The sequence below is a fragment of the Zonotrichia albicollis genome, chromosome 13, assembly GCF_047830755.1.
Source record: "Zonotrichia albicollis isolate bZonAlb1 chromosome 13, bZonAlb1.hap1, whole genome shotgun sequence".
NCBI lineage: Eukaryota > Metazoa > Chordata > Aves > Passeriformes > Passerellidae > Zonotrichia > Zonotrichia albicollis.
Window position 1 is genome coordinate 13049926 of NC_133831.1, and position 19006 is coordinate 13068931.

Consider the following 19006-nt stretch of genomic DNA (forward strand, 5'->3'; position numbering starts at 1 on the left):
ACAGCACACTCCTCTGCTCTGCCTCTGTGTCCAGACAGGCAGCTGTCCTGCCTGCATCAGGGAGGAACACAACTGTCACTATAGGACACGAAAAACCAAAAGTGCACACCGCTGCTCTCAAGGTGAAGGAAAAGGGAAGTTTATTTTCTGACTCCAACATTTATAGATGTCCAAAAGTGACAGTGGATTGGAGGGTGACAGTGCCACCTCTTCAATGACACTGGACAAACCAACAGTCCATCAAATTTCTCCTCCTCCACAAAGGAATGCAAAACAATGAGTTATTTACAGAGAGTGTGTGAGAAAGTTCACTACAAGAATGTCAACATCAGAAGGCTTAGAAAATCTTAAAAAACCAGGGTTGCACACAACCAAGCACAACTGTGGAGCTCAGAGCTGTCCTGCCTGGCCGAGTTTCAAGTGAGAGCAAGTCAGGTGAAAACAAACCCCTGTAAAGGTTTTACAGATGTCATTTCATTTTGAAGCATCAAAAGAAGGAAGTACATGCTGATCACAGCAGCTTGGATGAAGGAGAAGGCAGTTTGGTGGACACAGCATGGAGAAGTGAGAAGTTTGTAACTCTGGAGTTTAATTCCAGCTCTGCAGCCTCTCCCAGCTGTAAATTTGGATTAGGAAAGGGACTAGCCTGGTGTAATTCTGTATCAGTGCAGTGACAGCAGCCATGAGAATGGCTGACAATGCCTGTCCCTGCCACCAGATCATGCATTCAGTGTCAGGACAGCACAAGGGAACAAGCTGAGGTACTGCAAGGCCTGGCTGTGCTCACCAATTTATTACATTTCACACAAAAAAACTTAACAAAGTTCATGGGGTAACAGCAGCACAGGGCACAGCCTGCATCTCCTGCCTGGCATCCTCCACACCAGCCTGTAACTCTGTGCTCAGAGATCCAGCTCCCCTCTGCTCTCACATCTGAATCTGTGTTTGCATATTTCTTCTATTTAAAAATGCACTTTGTTCTTCAGGATTTCATTAACCCCTGAAGAGATTAATTCAGAGTTCAGTTATACAGACAAATTTAATGGAGCTCCTTCAAAACCAGCAGAGCCCCATCTTTGGGAAAGGCAGGAGGGGTTTGTGCATGCACCTGGGAGGGCAGGACACCTTGTGCTCACCTGGCTGCTGGTTTTACCCCCTCAGAGCTCTGTGGGCACCCAGCAGCAGCTCCTGAGCGCAGTGCCCAGGTTCTGAATTCCTCACCACACAGCAAACAGCTCCAGCCCTGGTGTAACCCCACAGAGGACAAGGATTAGTTTGGCCAGATCCATTATTAGGCTCATTTTCTAAAACAATAAGGCTTGTTTTCATTCAAGCTTATTACAATAAAACTCTCATTGACTCCACTGGAAGAGAGACGTGGCCCAACACACCAATATCCAAACCACCTCCATTTATTTTAGTGGAAGGAGGCAAGGAAGTAAGAAGGTCCAATGTATTTTTAAATCTTTAGGTTTCACAGATGATCACAAGCATGTAGGTCTCAATATGCACACAAAAAGACACCTACGACAACCACCAGTGGGATCATTAAAATAATTAAGTTAGGCCTAGAGACAAATTCATTTCATAACATGTTCCTTACAAAACAGATAACCCCTTGCTCCATAATCTAGGGAGTCTGTTTTATAAACTTCCTAAGTAGTTCATGAAATATCCCCCTAAGCAGACTAGGTCTGCTTGCCATTGTAGGGTCTCTATAAATCAAAAGTTTATGAATCAAAAGACAAACAGCAGAGCTGTGTGCTCAGAAGCCAGTTGGGAAGGGGCAAAGCCTCAGTGGTGCTGTGGTGAGCTCTGACCTGGGGACACAACTTTGCTGATCCTGCCTCTTCACACAGCTCCTCTGCCTGCCATGGGGAGCTGCCTGCACAGCACGCCAAGCAGCAATCAATAAAGGAGATTCCCCCTTTGTTTTAAGTGTAAGGATGTTGCATTTCACATACAGCATCTTTACAGTACTTCACACACAGCATCTTTACAGTACTTCACACCACACTGTTGAGCAGGAAAGAGCCTCCACTTGCAGCACCTAAAAGGAAGAGACAGTTCCTTTCCAGTCCATCATCCTATCATCCTGTGGAAGTGGTCTCTCAAAATGCACTGCTATGTTAGTGTTTTCCCTCTTACCATCCTGAAACTGACTGCTGGAAAATCCTTAAATTATGCTGCTGGTACCAAAGTGCCCTGTCAGGTAAGTGGTGAACACAAGTAGCAACAAAAGAAATGACAAACCAAACTTGACCAACAAGAAACTGAGATAAATACACAGTGCTAAATGAAAAAAAAAAAAAAAAAAAGAAAAGAAAAGTTGAAACTTTGGTATCCTTGTCTGCTGGCTTCTCTTTGATTTTTTAGTAAACCAGACTAGCTTTCAACCTGTTGTAAGCAGGAAGGGTGGGAATTACTGCTGGTGTAAGTGTAACTCAGCTATGATATCATTGCAGAACATGAGAGGGAAGAGCAGAGAACAAGGCAAGGCCAGCTGGGGTTTGCACTAGAGATGCTAGACATGAACACTCCATGTTCATCATCTGGACTGCCCTCAGTGGGCAGCAGTGCCACCCCTCCTGCCCCAGCCTGCCTGCACCAGCTCCATGGCAAACCTGCTCTTCCTTCTGACCAGCTGAGCCAAGAAGCTGCTATCTGGGTAGGACTGTGCAATTTTCTCAAATTCAGGGGTTTTGACCACAACCATGCTATTTCTCTAAGCCATCTGAGTGTTGATTTGCTATCTGGTCCTCCACAGAAGGAGCTCAGCCTGTCCCTTCCTAGTCACCATAATACCCACTTATGCCTCCACACAACCCAGGCTGCAAATGCAAAGAGTAAAAATAATTCCTGAAATTATGTTCACCAGAGACCAGCCCGGCAGTGTCCGCTTGAACATTTCAACTTTTCCAAATAAAAACACAATTTGTTCATTGACAGGACCCAACCTCAGCACCCAACTGCAGTAAGATTTGCTCTCCCAAAGGTTAAACTCTGCTTTCCTCTCCTGAGCCTGTGGGTTCAGGCTGTGCCTGTGCAGGGCAGGGCAGGGGTTAGCAAGGCCAGGAAGGAGTGAGCACCTCTGTGAGAGCACACAGCTCAGCTCTGCTGGGGCTCCCCACGTGCCAGTTCAGAGGAGATCCTGGAGAGGTGCACACAAACAGCACTGAAGAATCAGTTTTCACATAAATTCCTTCGTTCCCACCTCCCTAAATCAATGGGATGCAGGGTTAGGGTTACAGGGATTACCATTACCCTCCTTTACCACCAAAGCTACTGCTCCAGATGTGCAACAACAGAGGGAACATGTGGAAATCTCCATGGCTCTGACAGACACTGCATCCAGGGCTCTTTCCAGCCAGTGACAGACACACACAGGGCCCCTAACACCATTCCCACTGTAAATACATCCCTATCACAGATTATTTCTATTTTCCATAGAGACCAAGCCATGTACTCCTCCTCTGGCACCTGAGACCAGTGCAGCTCAAGCTGTAGCTGCTCTGGTCAGTCCTACCCCTGCTCAGGAGCTGTAGGATGTGTCCTACACAGTGCTGTAGGACACAAGGCCTGCAGGAACAAACACTTCACACCTTTCTCAGAGCTGCAAGGACTTGTGTGACCTTGGCCGTGCAGCACCTGTAAGGAGCTGGCTCTGCAGAAGGGGACACGCAGGTTCAGTTTCCACCCCTGATAAGGCAAAGGGAGACCCTTTGCTTGCTCCAATCCTGCTTTAATAAGTAAAACATCCACAGGCAGACTGGGGGGAAACAGAGGATGAGAAGGGAAGAAGGTCCTCCTCTGGGATTTTATCTTATGGGTTCTGCTGGTCAAAGCTCCCTTAGAAACCAGAGACACAGCTGCCCAATGACCAGATAAGAAAAACTCCAAAGATGTGTCTGTGAATCTCAAGTGCATGATATGAATCCAAAAACTATGTTAATCTCTGTAAGAATTCATATGTTAATTCAGAAGAGGCACTGCATATAACCAAAACCTTAATCTCTATAAGAATTCATATGTTAATTCAGAAGAAGCCCTGCACATAACCAAAACCTCTGGGTTTTGGCTGCTTTATTGGTCTCCTCTGCAGCCAGCTGCCTGGCACAGGGCAGAGCCCTGGGGAGCCTGCCAGGCTGGGCTGGCATGGCAGAACCTGCCCTCAGAGCTCTCCTGAAGTGCAGGGCAAATAAATACCCGCTCCTGCCTCTTCAGGGGCTGTGCCTGAAAGTCTGTGCATGGGTTAAGGTGACAATAGCTGTTAAAATGAGTGAGCTTTGTGTGCAGCTGCCATGCAGGCAGTGCTGGAATATGGGGTGCTGGGGCTGCCTTTGGGCACAAACCAGGGCACTGCACAGCTGGCCTGGGGGGACACAGGTGCCTCACAGAGGCTGAAATGTGCCCCTGTGCCCTTCCTGTGCCTGAAAAACCTGGGGGGTGAGGAGGGACCGGAGAGGGACCGGACACAGCACAGCTGTGGGGTGTGTGCGCAGCACGGAGTGACAGTGACACAGAAACACCTGGGGACACCAGAGGGGGGATGGATGGGACTGCAGGGGTGCAGCAGCAGGGGGCTGGCAGTGTAGGAGCGTCAGGGATAGGATGGTTGGGACAGACAGAGACGAGAGATCTCTGCAGCCAGGTCAGGAACTTGGGGTTCATTGCACAGGGCCTGGGTGCAGGGCCCTGCTGGGATTTGGGGTTTATTGCAAAGGGCCTGGGTGCAGGGCCCTGCTGGGATTTGGGGTTTATTGCACAGGGCCTGGGTGCAGGGCCCTGCTGGGATTTGGGGTTTATTGCACAGGGCCTGGGTGCAGGGCCTTGCTGGGAGCTGCCAAACACAGCTCAGAGCAGGCTGAGAGAGGAGAGGGGGAGAGAGGATGAGGGGGTGAGAGAGTAAAAGGGATAAGAGAGCGAGGTTCCCGTTACAATACCATAAATCATCTTCTGTGTTGAGTATTCTAATTCTCACTAACCAATTTAGTACAAGATACAAATCCTATAGCATTTACATACAGCCTAAAAGAATCACTACATTACCACACTGAGTTACATTTTAAACCCTAAAAACTCCTCTTTGGGCCCCTTCTGCCAAGCTGTAGGATCTGCTCTGACCCTTGGGCCTGTCTGCAAGCAGAGGGTGTTGTTCCATCAAAAGGGGATTACCTTCAGCTGGCCACACCATTGTTTTCCAGTTGTTCAGTAACTGAGGTATCTCAAAACTTGCTTTCATTTCAATCTCACTTACAGTTTCTATATTCTCAAAATCTTTTGCCAGACAATCATATTTTTAAGGCTTTCCTGTTTCATCTTCCCCACCATGGCAGGAGCCTGGGCTGTCCCACAGAGCCAGCTCTGCTCCATTGGGGATCCTTCCCTGAGCTGTGCTGAGCTCCCCCAGCCACCAACGCTGCTCAGAACACATCTGGCTCTCACCCCACTTAACCTGTCTTGAGCAGAGGCCTTGTTCAATCACTGCTTTACACCCTCACTGCCAGCATGGGGTAAGTGACAAAATTTGCTAATTGCACGTTGTCTTCAGGCAATAACCTCAATAGTACACAGATTTGATGGAAAATTAGCAAATAAATTATTATAAAAGTGACAGCTGAATACATGAGCAAGATGTATGAGATGTTCTTAGCTCTGCTAAATCCAGAGAATTATATATCCTAAATATATCCAGATTAAGAATTTCCCTGATCCCTCCCAAGAAGTGCAGAGTGGGGCCCAGTATAGAGCCCTTCATGTAAAGGATGATGTGGAAAACCTGTCTGGTAGATCTCAGGAGGTGTGTGTGAGCTGTGCAAGCACTGCATCCAGTACAGGGTCAGGAATCCTCAAACCTGAGGGGTCCCCAAACCTGGAGCAGGGAATTGCCCTGAGCTCAGCCCAGGCTGCAGAGGAGGGGAGAAGCAGCTCTCAGGTATCAGTGCTGAGCTCCAACAGTCAGAGAGAAGGAGGTGCTGGGGGAAAGGCAGCTGAATTAAACCCCAAAGACACCTGGAGAGGGCTGGAGTCAGGTCACTGGGTAGGAGAGCTTGTCTCAGGGGGGTCAGAAAAACAACGTGTTTGACAAGGAACATTCAGAGCAGACACCTGCTTTAGGGGACTCCTTGGAAATCATTCAAAGAGTCCATGGGTTTGGAGGAAGGGATATGCTGGAAAACTACTGCCTTGTAGAGAGGTCATTAGTTCCTGAGCCAAATAATAAAACCTGTGCTGGTTCCCCTTGGAGGGCACAGCTCCAGATGTGGGAGGCAGAGCCCAGTGCCCAGGAGCTGGGATCAGGAGGGGCTCTGTGCTGCACTGGGCTAAAGATTCCTGCCCTGGAAATCTAAAGATTTAAATTTATCATGTTGTTACTTTCACTATAATGTTATATTTTCTTATTCCATTGATTTAATTAAGAGTATTTTTCTATTAAGATTGATTTCTGTTGAGGTTGATTGTTCTTAAGTTTATTCGGTCTCAGGTCTAATTCTCACTCAATTTATGATTTTATTCTATTTTTATTAAGACCGATTTTTATTCAGTGACAGTAATATTAAGTTTTTTAAGCACATTTTGGTTATATATATATATATACATAAAGGTTTTATATACATATATATTTGGTTATATATATACTCAACATGAGTACATGTACTTTAACTATATATATATAATACACACTCTACATGAGTACATGTACTTTAACTATATATATAATATATACTCTACATGAGTACATGTACTTTAACAAGTATATCCTTGATGTTTAACAATGCTTATCTAAGTTCAATTTAGAGAAAGTTTAAATTTAAATAAATGATGTGGCCCATAAAATAAATAAATAAATAAATAAATAAATAAATGATAAATTTACTGGAGAAAATAAAAAAGGGTATAAAAAGTGTATTATGGTTTTAGGAGCTCCATCCTGCCAGGGGGAAAGGCTGGGAGCAGAGCTCTGGAGGCTCTCTGGGCTCTCTGCACCCTCACTGCTCCCACCTGCACAGTGGCACTGCCACAGAAATCACTCCTGCTCCCCTTTGCCATCAGTAATAGCACAGAAAACATCAGCTTTGGAGCACATGGAAGTTTCCTAAACAGAGGGTTTTACACAAACTATCCAACAATGGAAGGTAAATATATTTACCTTGTACAGCAGCACAGCTCAGAGAGAGCTCACAGCAATTCCCTGAGATAAAAACACTGTTCAGGACAGTGAAAAGGACAGGCTTCTGACAAAGAAATTATCTTTTTCTGCTTTCTAAAACAAATTCAAAGTGGTATCAAAATTTCCAGTGAAATCAAGAAGCTGGGGCCAGCTGTGGTCTACAGAGATTTTGAGTTTCTCCCTCTTTTCTGCTTGCAGTCAGTGAGATGTCTGCCAGAGTTCAGTGGGAATAGCACTGGGGGATCTGGCAATGCCTTTGGGGATTCCAGACTGCACCTAAGGAATGGACTTTTGGGCTAGGTTTGTTTTCTAAATGTAAAAATTGTCTCACTCCATTGGATAAATACAATTTGCAACTCACTTTGGAGATGTGCTAGAGGTTTTGCAGCCTTTACAATCTGTCATGTAAATCCACATCCAAGTGTCAACGTGTGAAGGGGCTGTTAGAGGTCCTCTGGGTGAAAACAGGAATGAAATTTCCAGAGCAAATGCTACAAAGATGAATAATTTTTCCAATTATTATAGAAATTATTGTAGAAAAAAAGATGCTGATGATAAGAGTCACTAGAATTCAATAAAATTAAATAAAATTCCAAGAGGTTTTTTTTGGTTGGTTTGGTTTTTTTTTTACCTGCAATCCAGAACTACAAGAATTGTGAGATTAAGTAGGAGAAATTGCTGAAAACCAACTACTGAAATTGAGCCTCAGATCCAGGTAAGACAACATCAACCTCCTTGCACCTTCCAAGCTTGTCAGCTTTAATGACAATTTTGGGTGTGCATGGAAAGTGGCCTCAAGTAGGTACAGGATGTGAGAATTATAATAATAATATTATTTGTGAGGTAATTTTTGAGACCACCATCATGATGCTGTTGTTAATCACAGTTTCTTTTTATTTTTCACTTCCCTTGCATTCACTCTCTGAAAGGTTAGATTGTTTTCCTTGTGTGTGGTTTAATTCAAAAAGCCAACTGGAAAGGTGTGCAGGAGTAGTGGGTGAGTGTGAGTGGCTCAGAAACCAATTTTGATAGTGGCTCTTTAACCCTCTTCTCCTTTGTCACACCACTTGTGCCTGCTCAAGCTTTCTCCCCTTAGGAGAATTTCTGTGGGCCATAAAAATTTCCAGGAAAGAGAACATCTACCCCCTTTACTGCCTAATCTGGCACCCTTTACTTATGCAAATTTCATCAATGGACAAATGCCCTGATCACAGCAGCTGCACTAATGCAAACAACATCAAAGACTTCCTCGAAGTTGCTCTGAAACAACTCTGGGATCTCTGAAAAGCAAGATTTGGCCTCTGGCTTCACACTATCAGCCATCCACTGAGCTGAGTGGGATTTCCCCAGGATGGTTCTTTTCCTCCGCTGGGCAGAGCCAGGCACACAGGGTGGGCAGAGCCCAGTGCCAGCTCCCAGAGCACACAGGGAATGCTGTCAGGTGTCACCTGTGTCACTGGTGCCACCGCGGAGGGGACGGCAGCACAGCCGGGGCAGGAGCTCGGCACACTGCACTGGGACTGACCTGGGCACCTCTGGGAGCTCCTCCCTCTCACTGAGCTCAGCACCAACTGAGTTTGCTCAGGACCTCCCCAAAATACTGAGGAAGTTCCAGCACGACCTGGTGATTTATTTTCCCATCAGCATGTGATGTTTCTGTGTATGCACACCCATTTACACACAATCCATGTGTCCTTAAAAATCCAAGTACAGTATATGCTAAACAACCAACAAGCTAAAAGCTCTTTGCAATCTGGGAGCACAGAGAAAACAACAGAAATTGTAAAACAAACAAAAATGAAGCTTATTCTCAGTTTTCAATTTCGGTGAGCACAAACTATTTTACGTAACTGCAGCTACGATGTAGCAAAGCATTTCAGCATATGCTTCTATCTTTTGCTGAAATACAATCTACAGATTTGTGTGATTCCTTGGATTTGAAGCTTTTAAACTCACACAATCCAAGAGTTTAACACCCTGTCCAAAATACCCCAGACAGCTCTGCTGTGGATCAGTGTGGCCGTGCCTCTCTGTGGCCACACATGTCACACCCCTGGCACAAGCCAGCAGTGCCCTGGCATTATTTCCAGATATTTTGCTCAGAAAAGCTTTTTCCCCCCTCCTGCCCCATGAGAGACCTGGAATCCTCTCCCAGCCCTGCAAAGCCAGTCTGTGTCATATGGAAAATCCACACCAGGGCAGGGAAGCAGCACCAGGAGCCCCAATCATCCCCATGGGAATAACCCAAGTTGTTTTTCCTCAACCAGGAATGCCAGCAGGCCAGACTCAGTGAGGGGCTTACAACTAAGTCTACAATGCAGCACTGCAGAAAAAACCAACAATATTAAAAAAAAAAAAAAGATAATAAATTAAGATACAGCCTTCACCCAGTTTCATAATGTATCGAGCAGTATGTCCTACTTGGGCTGCTGGTGAAGGTTTATTTTTTGCTACAAAAATAATGTCATCTATAGGTTTCATGCTGGAAGCTCTCACTTCAGTGAGAAATGAAGTTTGAGCTGCTGAAAAAGCATTCAAACCTTATGAGATAACATATCAATATAAACAAAAGACATTACACAGAAAAACATCAGGCAGCATGTAAGCTCTGGTCAGTTTTGTATTTTCAAAATCTGAATAAATATGCTTTTGCTACTTATCAAGCAGAAAAAAGAAAATTTTGGTTCAGTACAGTATTCTCCTGAAGTAAAATCTGTGAATTTATGTATATTCTCCCAAAGCTTCTATAACTGAAGCTTTTATTAAGTAAGCTTGATGTGTGGCATATTTTAAAAATAGCAGCAATATTTTAAAATGTGGAAACAGATGTGTCACTCTATTACAACTGCAGAATCTTCACTGTATTTTTTAATAATATGAAGCATTTATATGCTTCTGCATTATAAATCTCTCTTCACTAAACAGATTTCTTCTTTATGATTAAAGTAGTACTGCAAAGACATTATTAAACAGATATTGTCCAAAAAAATCATATTGTTTTGATCTGACCATAAAATATAGGTATTTTAATAGTTGGGATTTTTTCCATAGAGAATTTCAGCAGCTCCCTTTCCTTGGAATGAAATCACAGCCATATGCTTTATGATATTAGAGGCATTTCAAGGTGTCTCCATAAATGTCATTTATCGCTTGGGAACCTGCCAAATCTGCAAAACCCCTTCGTTCTTTTAAAAGAAAAATCTTAGATGAAACTAGCTCTTTACACTGGTTGTCATACCAAAAAAGAAAAAAAACAAATCTCTTATGGAATACTGGCCATGCAGGTAGCAAAATCTAGGAATAAAATGTGGGCTTTGGTTTGCTTTGGAGCCAAGAGTGCACTGGGCACCCTGGGCCAGCACACTCACACTCACACTCAGCCTCTGGATCTCTGCACCCTGAGCAGCCTCAGTGATAAAAACCTGAACTGATTTAGTGTATATAACTGTAAATCAAAACCAGGCACCTCTCAGCATCCTGCTCCCACAAATGGGCTTTCATCCCTCACAGAGCAGTGCCTTCGTGGCGCCCAGCACCCTGCAGGACTGGCAGCCAGGCAGACAACACACACTCCATGTCATACACAAATACACTCTCATGCCACATCTACTCCTAATTAGGCATATCTGGAGTTTATCCTGAGATAATGCTGGCCAGATCTACATAAATCGTGCCAGACATGTCACCAACCTGTCCAGCACAAGGCAGTACATTGGAACTCAGAGGAATTTAATGCCAGAGTGGGTCAGCCCAGAGGAGCTGAGTGCTGAGGCTCTCAGCTACCAGTGAGCTCAGCACTCTGCCTGGCCAATACAAGCATCCATCAGTCCCACAGTGGTAGAACCATTCTCTCTCCTTGAGGGAGAAAAAGCCAATTTTTCCCCCCAAACTTGAAAGAAACAAGTTTCCTGCTACAGCTGGAAATAATCTAGGGCAGCACACCAACAGGTGTTTCAAACGTATCGGCAGAGCGCAGAAGATGTTGAGAGAGAAAATGAATAGACTCTCTAAATAATATATAAATTGTACAGGCCTTTCTTTTTCTGCAGAACCCCAGTGAAGTTCCTGTATAAATCAGAAACTGAATAATTCATAAGCGGTGAATATATAACAAATGTACTTCGCACTGAGATATTCCTCACAGGTGCACAGGGAGCAGCAGCAGCAGGCGGGGAGCTGCCAGCACCAAGGTGCTCCTTACCTGGAGTCTGGGTACTTGGTGAGGGTGGCCAGGCTGCTGGTGTACATGTGTCCTCCTACATCGATGTGCACGGGAGCGTTGGACTTGGTGAGTTGAGCTGGGAGAGGAATTCCTTGAGCAGCCAGAGGAGAAACCGGGGAGCGTGTCAGAGACAGACGGGACATGCTTCTTCCCTCCTGAGCGGGGAGGCAAAAAGAACAGTTTCTCTTAAATGCAGCACTGTGTTACCTTGCTTTTCTCAGTGTGATCACAGATCTAATCAGATCGTTTCTGCATCTGCCTGATCATATATTCGGCTAACAAATTATTGCCACCGCTGTAATTAAGTGTATTTGCATCATTTTCTTCTAAGTACCAGAGGGGAAGAGAAAGATGCTTATTAGCAATAAGAAATCAAGAAAAAAATTTTCAAGGTGTCAGCCTCAAGGGGCATAAAACAAACTGCAAAATTCTAATTAAAGGTCGTGGGCTTATGTGTTAGATGTGAAATATCCCCTGACAAACGAATAACCAATTTGTGAATTGGGATTCAGGGGGTTTTTGCAAGTTTGTCTCAGTAACAAGACACCTCTAAATTAGTGACTTCCTCAGTACCTAAGGCATCTAGTTTATATATGTAGTAAATTTCACTTCAAACTAAGATCAATTTTCTGGCTTATTTTCAACAATTGTGAAATAAATGGATAATTTTCAGTTAAACCTTAATATTAGACCTAAACAACTAATAAGATTTCGAACCGAAAGCAATTAATACCTGGAAGCAGTGAAAAAAGAAAGATAAATAAACTGACCCATACTTTTAGGACAAGAAAGTACTGAATAATCTAGCACATGAAATCATAAATTCCACAATCCACCTAATGTCTTTTGCCCTAAAAATATTGGAAAATTAGTGAAATTACTGAACTGAATCCAAAAAATTTTCAGCAAAATCAAAGCTAAAAATACTGAAATGCCTTAAAAATGAACAGGACAACCAAGCAAAAGAAAATTCCTCAATTCTCTCCTTAAGAAAAGCACAGTTTATTCTGCACAAAGCGTGTCTCAAAGCTGATTGCAGTTCAATCAGTGCAGACGGCGCACAGGTCAAACAGAAAAAAAACCCTTCTAGAAAAGTTTAAGAAAATGTACATCCATTCTCCCCCTTATGGGGAAAGCAACATATGCAAAACATTATAGCTGAAGACATTTCTGAATATAATCTAATTTTCCTGGTATTCTGTAATTCAAGCATGCTACCAAGCACCCAGGCTCTTCCTTGCATCTGACAAGCACTTTACATGCAGCATTGCAAAGTGAATTTCTATTTCTCCCACATTACTTTGACAATATTTCTTACAAATCTACAGCTGGTCTTGCCTTTCTCTTAGCAGTATTTTGCACAAGATGCCCGATTACACCACTTGATGAACATAAATCAGCAACATTCTTTGTAAAATAATTTCCAACCTATAGAGCAGGACTGAAAATTCTTAACAAATCTGAACAGCTTCACAAAGTCACCACAACATCTCCATTCACTGCATTTCATCTTGGTTAGCTCCTAAGAATTTCCTGCATCTACAGCCCGGGAATACATCACCCCATTGTGGATCCACATGCTTGTCTCTTCAGAGGCTGGATGGACAGCTGCACTGAGCACCAGGCAAATGCCAGCTCTGTCCTAGGACTCCTGTGTCAGCCGATGCAAAATTGGGCATTAACATTTTCACTACAGCACCACCTTCAAGGAAAGTGACTGAATCCTTTCATGACTCAAGATGTTGCTGTCTTGTTTCCCACAAGAGCTTGTTGTGGCCAACCTTCAGTAAATATGTCATCTGGCATAAATAAAACAACTAACTTAAAAAAACAACTTAGTATGTAAGTACCTGCAGTATTTTAACAGCGTGTTTACTAATCTGTCTGCCAACACAGACAAAGGTTGCTGGTTTTTTTCCTTACCAAAGAGCACTGTAAACTCATGTTCAGTCTCTACTCCTTCACTTAAACGAAAGGGTCAGAAGATCCAGGCTGAATGTCAACCCTGTCTTTGTTCAGACCCCAACCACGCTCACTAATGATAAAGGTACAGACCTTGCACGGCACAGGGCTGCCTTAGAAATAAATCTCACACAGTTTCACAACACAAGAGTCTAATTAGGGCTCATCTGCACCCCTTGTTACAATTTCCAAATGAAATCAAAGGACTTCCAGTCTTCTGCAAATGTGTCTTACATTTAACCATTTGTCTTGAAATACAGACATCAATTTTAAAATATGCACAGATAGCTAAAGATCAAGTGATATGAATCTATTTGTGCATATTTAAACACTGCTGCTATCTTAGGATTTTGTTTAATGTTAGTATACCAGTAAATTCCTTGATCTGTAAAGACTGAGATTCTCAGTGAGGCCATACTCACACAGTAGATATTTAATTTATACTATTCACTGGAGGGACCTTTTGAACAATCCTCTGCTTTTGGCATTTCTCAGCTAGAGCATGTGTTGAAAAAACACTTAATTATAGAAAATCACTGGAAAGCTAAAATAGTTCTCAAACTTTTATGGCTTTTCATACTTCTTGAGGGTGCCACTGGCTTTTGGGGGGAGAGGAGGAGAAGGGGAATTAGAACACTGGCTGGAGAGGATTTGTATTAAAAAATGAATTCCAGATTTTTATTAAAATTGTGGAATTAAGTCCTTTTTGTATGAGCTAATTATCAAGAGGCATGACGGCTAAGCACTACTGCTCCAAAAAAAAATACCCCCTGTTTCTTAAGGTACCGTAACCCTATTTCTAATGACTCCTTCCTCCTCTTAATGTAACACACAGCAAAAATTCATCACACTGAGTAATGTACTTATTTTATGCACAAAGCAAAATCCTAAATGTATTTATCCAGTAGAAGTCTTTATGCACATATTTTCTAATATGGATGAGAAAATTAAAACCTTAAGGGTAAATATCGCAGAAACACTAACAAACTTCATTTATTAAACCATGTAAAATAATCCTTGCTCTTTAGTTGCCTACAACAGGATACAGCATCCCAACTAGTGGCACAGGCAATAACCCTGCTCTAATAAGTAACACAGGAACCTGCTGAAGGCAAAATCAATAGAGCCTGATTCCCAAATTATGTGAATATTTAGTTTTTCAAACATTACACACCAAGATCTTTCAGAGCCAGCTTATCTTTTTCTGCCTTCCTAAGCTAACTGCTTGTAAAAACTATTTGCCCATGCAAAGTGAAATAATCACAATGCCATGCTCATTTACACACAAAATGATTTTGTGTCCCATTGTGCTCACAGTTGTTCAGCTCTCTAGGGGTGATTAAACTAGCTATGCTGCTACAGCTTGAGATGATTTCACTGAATCGTTTCTCCATGAAGTTGCTTCTTTGCTAAGCTGTTATTTTAACCATAAAAGGTAAACAGAAGGCAGTTGTAAGAGCTCCATTCAGCTCCGTGCCCAGGGCTATAACCCTAGGGCAGAGAATGCTGAAAGACTGCAGAATTTTCCAGGGTGTTGCCTTTCTTGCTCTAAAGCCTTCAGGAATACTGTTCATTTAATACACACTCTAGATGATACATTTCAGATCCTACTAAAAGAAAGACTTCAAAAGTGTAAGAAGTTTTGGGCGGATGAAGCTTTCCCACCTCTGCACATAGCTTGGGGCCATGGTAACCAATACTGCTGTTGATGTTGGGAAAATACAGGAGAAATAAACTGCACAGAGCAGAGCAGACAGATAGGGACAAGGGAGGTGAAAGGTTGCAGGAAAGAAACAGGCAGCAGTCTGGAAGGGGGAACGCAAAAAAAAAAAAAAAAGGGAAAATAATAAAAAAGGAGGCGGCTCTGAAGGAGGGACAAAGTTAAATCAAGGAGCAGGCACTTAAAAGACTACAGATGGGAAGCAAGACTAATTAAGGATGTAAAAGCGCTTTGTTTCTAAAGTTTATTGTTGCCAGGATAAAAATTAATTGAAACTAATGCTGTTATTCACTCGTGCAGTTTAATTCCTTCATGCACATTTAAGACGCGCAATGAAAGCGGCAGGCAGGTTTAGGACCTGCCGTGGAGCTGCTCTGCCGGGGAGCCGGGCTGGGCCCGGCCGCACCCCCGGGCTGAGGGAGCCTCGGGGCGGCTGCTCCGCTCCCCGGGGACCTTCATGTCTGTAGGGCAGCCCCGGCAGGGTGAACCCACCCCCTGCATCCCCCCGGCCCCGGCACTGCGGCCACGGCGGCTCCGGGGCAGCGGCTGCGTGCCCGGGCTGCCAGAGGGGCACGGCCAGACCGGGAATTACCTTTGTCTGCCCTCACGGGGACGGGGACGGGGACAGCCACAGCTCTGCCTCACAGCCACCCCCACACAACTTGCCCACTTTGCCGTGCTCCCAGCCCTGAGACAAAGCGGGGCGGGGGGAGCTGCAAACCTTGGGCTCGGTGGCTCCAAAATTAAAAGTCCAGAAACATTTGCACGCACCTCCACGCTGCTGTGCTGAGCACTGCACCGAGACACGGAGGAGATCGTGCCCAAAACTTTTGGGGGGCGAGGGGGGGGAGCAAAGGGGGAACTCCCTATGGAGCTCTGCTTCCCCCCCCCACCCCGCCCGCAAAAAAAAAAAAAGAATTAAAAAAAAAAAAAAAAGGAAAGGCTTTCTCCTTCCTCCCCCTCTCCCCCCCCGCAACCCGCCTCTCTCTGGCAGACTCCAGTCTATTTAGTGCAAGTTTCACGTCACCCAAATGCTTTTCCCTACTGATGGTCAGGGAAATCACCAGCGAGCAACGCACCCGGTCACTCAACTTCTGCCTTTTTCTTTTGAACACACTGCATGCCCGAAGGAAAAATTCAACCAAAAAAAAAAAAAAAAAGGCACAACATGGCGTCCTTTACTTATTCCCACATAACAAGAAAGGAGATGTCTTAGATGAATGCAAAAAAAAAAAGTCAAGCCCGAATCCCCGATCCTGCACATTTTCCGCGCAGCCAATGGTGGTGAGCATTAGCCAGGCTAATGTATTAATTTTGCAGAAGTGTGCCACATCGCATGCAGGAGCAGGAATGCAAACTATAGCCTAGAGTGGTTTGAAGTCTACCCCAAACCAAGCCTTCCACTCTCACTGGCGCCAGAGTTTCATTCACAGCCCGCCCGTGTTTTCCATACGCGGCGCTCCCCATTGTCGCCCGCCTTCCTTCCCTTTGTGCCGAGCCGCCCCGCCGCCAGCCCCCGCGCCCCGGCCCGCGCTCCCTCCCGCGCCCCGGGCCCGCGGCTCCGCGTGTACCATGCGAAAGCGCAGAGCGAGCCGCGCTGCCTCCGCCGCGCTGGGGCTTGGCCGTCTTCAGAGCCGGGGCCGGGGGGGCAGCGGGAGCGCGGGCACCCCGGGCCGCGGGGCTCCGCCGGCGCTGCCCATGCTGGAGCGGAGCAAAACAAAACATACACACGCACGCACACACACACGCACAGACACACACACACACACGCGCGGCGCTACCAAAGCGGGGCGGCCGCAAACGGCTCCTGTAGCTTTAAAAAAACACCCCTCCGCCGCTGCTCCCCGGAGCCGGCAGCAGAGTGAGTTTGAAGAGGCACTTTCCAAAAAAAAAAAAAAAAAGGTGGGGGGGGGGGTGAAGGGGAAGAAAAAAAAAAAAAAAAAAAAAAGGAGCGCGAGCAGGCGCGGAGCGGCGCGATGCGAGGACGGGCGGCGCGCACGGCGCGCTCCGGCCCCGCTCCCCTCTCGGGCGGGCGCACGGGCGGCTGCGGGAGCCGCTGCTGCTGCTGCCGAGGTCCTTACCTTGAGCACAGAAGAGATCTGCGAGCCCCCCTTTGGCTTTGGGCTCTGCCGGGGCTCTGTGTGGATGGGCTCAGCTTTTTTGCTTTTATTACTATCTTTGCTCCGCAGATCCTGCTGTGATTATTATTATTTTTAAAGCTTCTCTGTCTCCTCTCTCTTCCCCTGTTTTTGCTGCTTCTTTTTCTATTTATTTTGTGCGTGTGTGTGTATATGTGTGTGTGTGAGAGGGGGGGAAAAAAAGCCTTTAAATGAAACTGCCGAGGCTGTTATGAGAAGAAAGGCAATAATCCCGTCTCTAAATAACAGAGGGAAGGGAGAAGAGGAGGAAAAAAAGCGAATTCTTGCTCAGGGCTTTGCAAACGCCTGCAGGGCAGAGGATTAGGCTACAATTAGCTCAGCCCTTTGCTCTCGCCCTAGCTAATTTTGCGATGAAAATTGGATATTTTTCCCTCCTTTTGGTGAAGGTCTGCAGATTTACTCCCCCATCCCCCCCCTCCCCCCCCAAGAATAAAATAAAATACAGCCCTTGAAAATGAAATAAGGCTGGGAAGGCGGCCGGCTCCCCAGCCCGCGCCCCCGGCGCCGCCGCCCGCAGAGCCGCTCCGCGCGGCGCGGCCGGGGCGGGAGCTGCGCTGCCCCGCGGAGTTCCGCGCAGCCCGGCCCGGCCCGGCCCTGCCGGGGGATAACGGTTCGGTGCTGGGGAGGATCAGGCCACTGTCACGTCCTTCAACAGACTTACTGAAAAGAAGAAGGAGGAAAAGAGGGGGGGGTTGGAAGGGGGGAAAAAAGCTGATTTTAATCATTGTCATTTGGTCTGATGTAATATTTCCCCAGGCATTTTCAACTAGGCATAAATTTTCAGCTCCCAAATAAGTAACACAGGGCACGTTTCTCACATCTCTTGACTCCTCTGTTACAATTAGGGTAGCACCCACTCTGCACTTGTTGATAAACTAGATGAAGTTAAAAAATAAATAATAAAAAAATAGCCCCGACCCCCCCCTTCCCTGCAGCACCCAGCGCCGCCGAGGTGCGGACGGGGGGCCTCGGGGGCGGGGGGGGCTGCAATTATTCCCAGCCATCCATCCTGCCTGCCTCCCCCTCCCTTTCACCCTTTGCTAATGTCTCGCATTGTAAACGCCAAATTTCCTGTAGGCCATTAAAACCAAATGACGTCTATCGACATGCATTGTGCTATTGCGGAGCGCCCTGGCAGCCCGCCCCCGGCCAAAAGCGCCATTTCAATTAGAGCGCGCGGCGCGATGGCGCGGGGCTCCGCGGGCGGCTCCGCGGGCGCGCAGCGCGCCCGGCCCCCGTACCGGTGGGGGGGACCGCCAGGGAACCCCCCCGTGAATGAGGGGAAAAAAAAAATACAGGCAAATCCCTCTCTCAACTTCCAGCCAGAGGCGCGGGTCCGCCGGTGCCCGCGTGTTTCCGCGCGCCGCCGCGGGGGATGCGCCCCCGCTCCGCGCTGCTCCCCACGGAGGCTGGGCGGAGGGAGCGGGGCCGCTGCCGGCGGGCGCACCCGCGGCTCTGCCGCCGCTCCCGGTGCTGTTGGGATGGGGGGGGCCCCTCCGCCGCCTCCGCGCCCGCGGAACGGCGCCGCGCGCACCGGCGGGGCTGCAGCGCCCACTAGCGCGCGCCGCCGCGCGGCCGTTACGCAACGCTGCGCGGCCCCGAGAGGTCAGCGCGCCCCCGCTCCCTCGCCGCCCCCGGGCCTGGCAGAGCGGCCGCGGCGCGATGCGGGCAGGACACCCCGAAACTGGGGGGGTTAAAGTTTTCTGCCGCGGCAGGAATAAACAGAAACTTTTCTCCTAAGGGGAGCTTTTTTTTTTTTTTTTTTTTTTTCC

At 46.4% G+C, this 19006-nt stretch overlaps 1 protein-coding gene across 3 annotated transcripts in view; it reads right to left on the minus strand.

Moving 5' to 3' along the window:
• KCTD15 (potassium channel tetramerization domain containing 15) overlaps window positions 1-17627 on the minus strand; it is a 49347-nt gene extending 31720 nt beyond the window's left edge. Inside the window, exons 1-2 of one of the 3 annotated variants that reach the window (XM_005492534.4) lie at window positions 17157-17627; window positions 11373-11548 (exon numbers count right to left, since the gene is read on the minus strand). In XM_005492534.4, the coding sequence (XP_005492591.1) occupies window positions 11373-11536 (164 nt within the window). In that variant the 5' untranslated portion in view covers window positions 11537-11548; window positions 17157-17627. Of the gene's footprint in view, window positions 1-11372; window positions 11549-12954; window positions 13192-16646; window positions 16964-17156 lie in introns of those variants that run through there. The other 2 variants (XM_074551064.1, XM_026796704.2) reach the window with 2 other exon arrangements.
• Between the last annotated feature and the right edge of the window lie 1379 nt (window positions 17628-19006).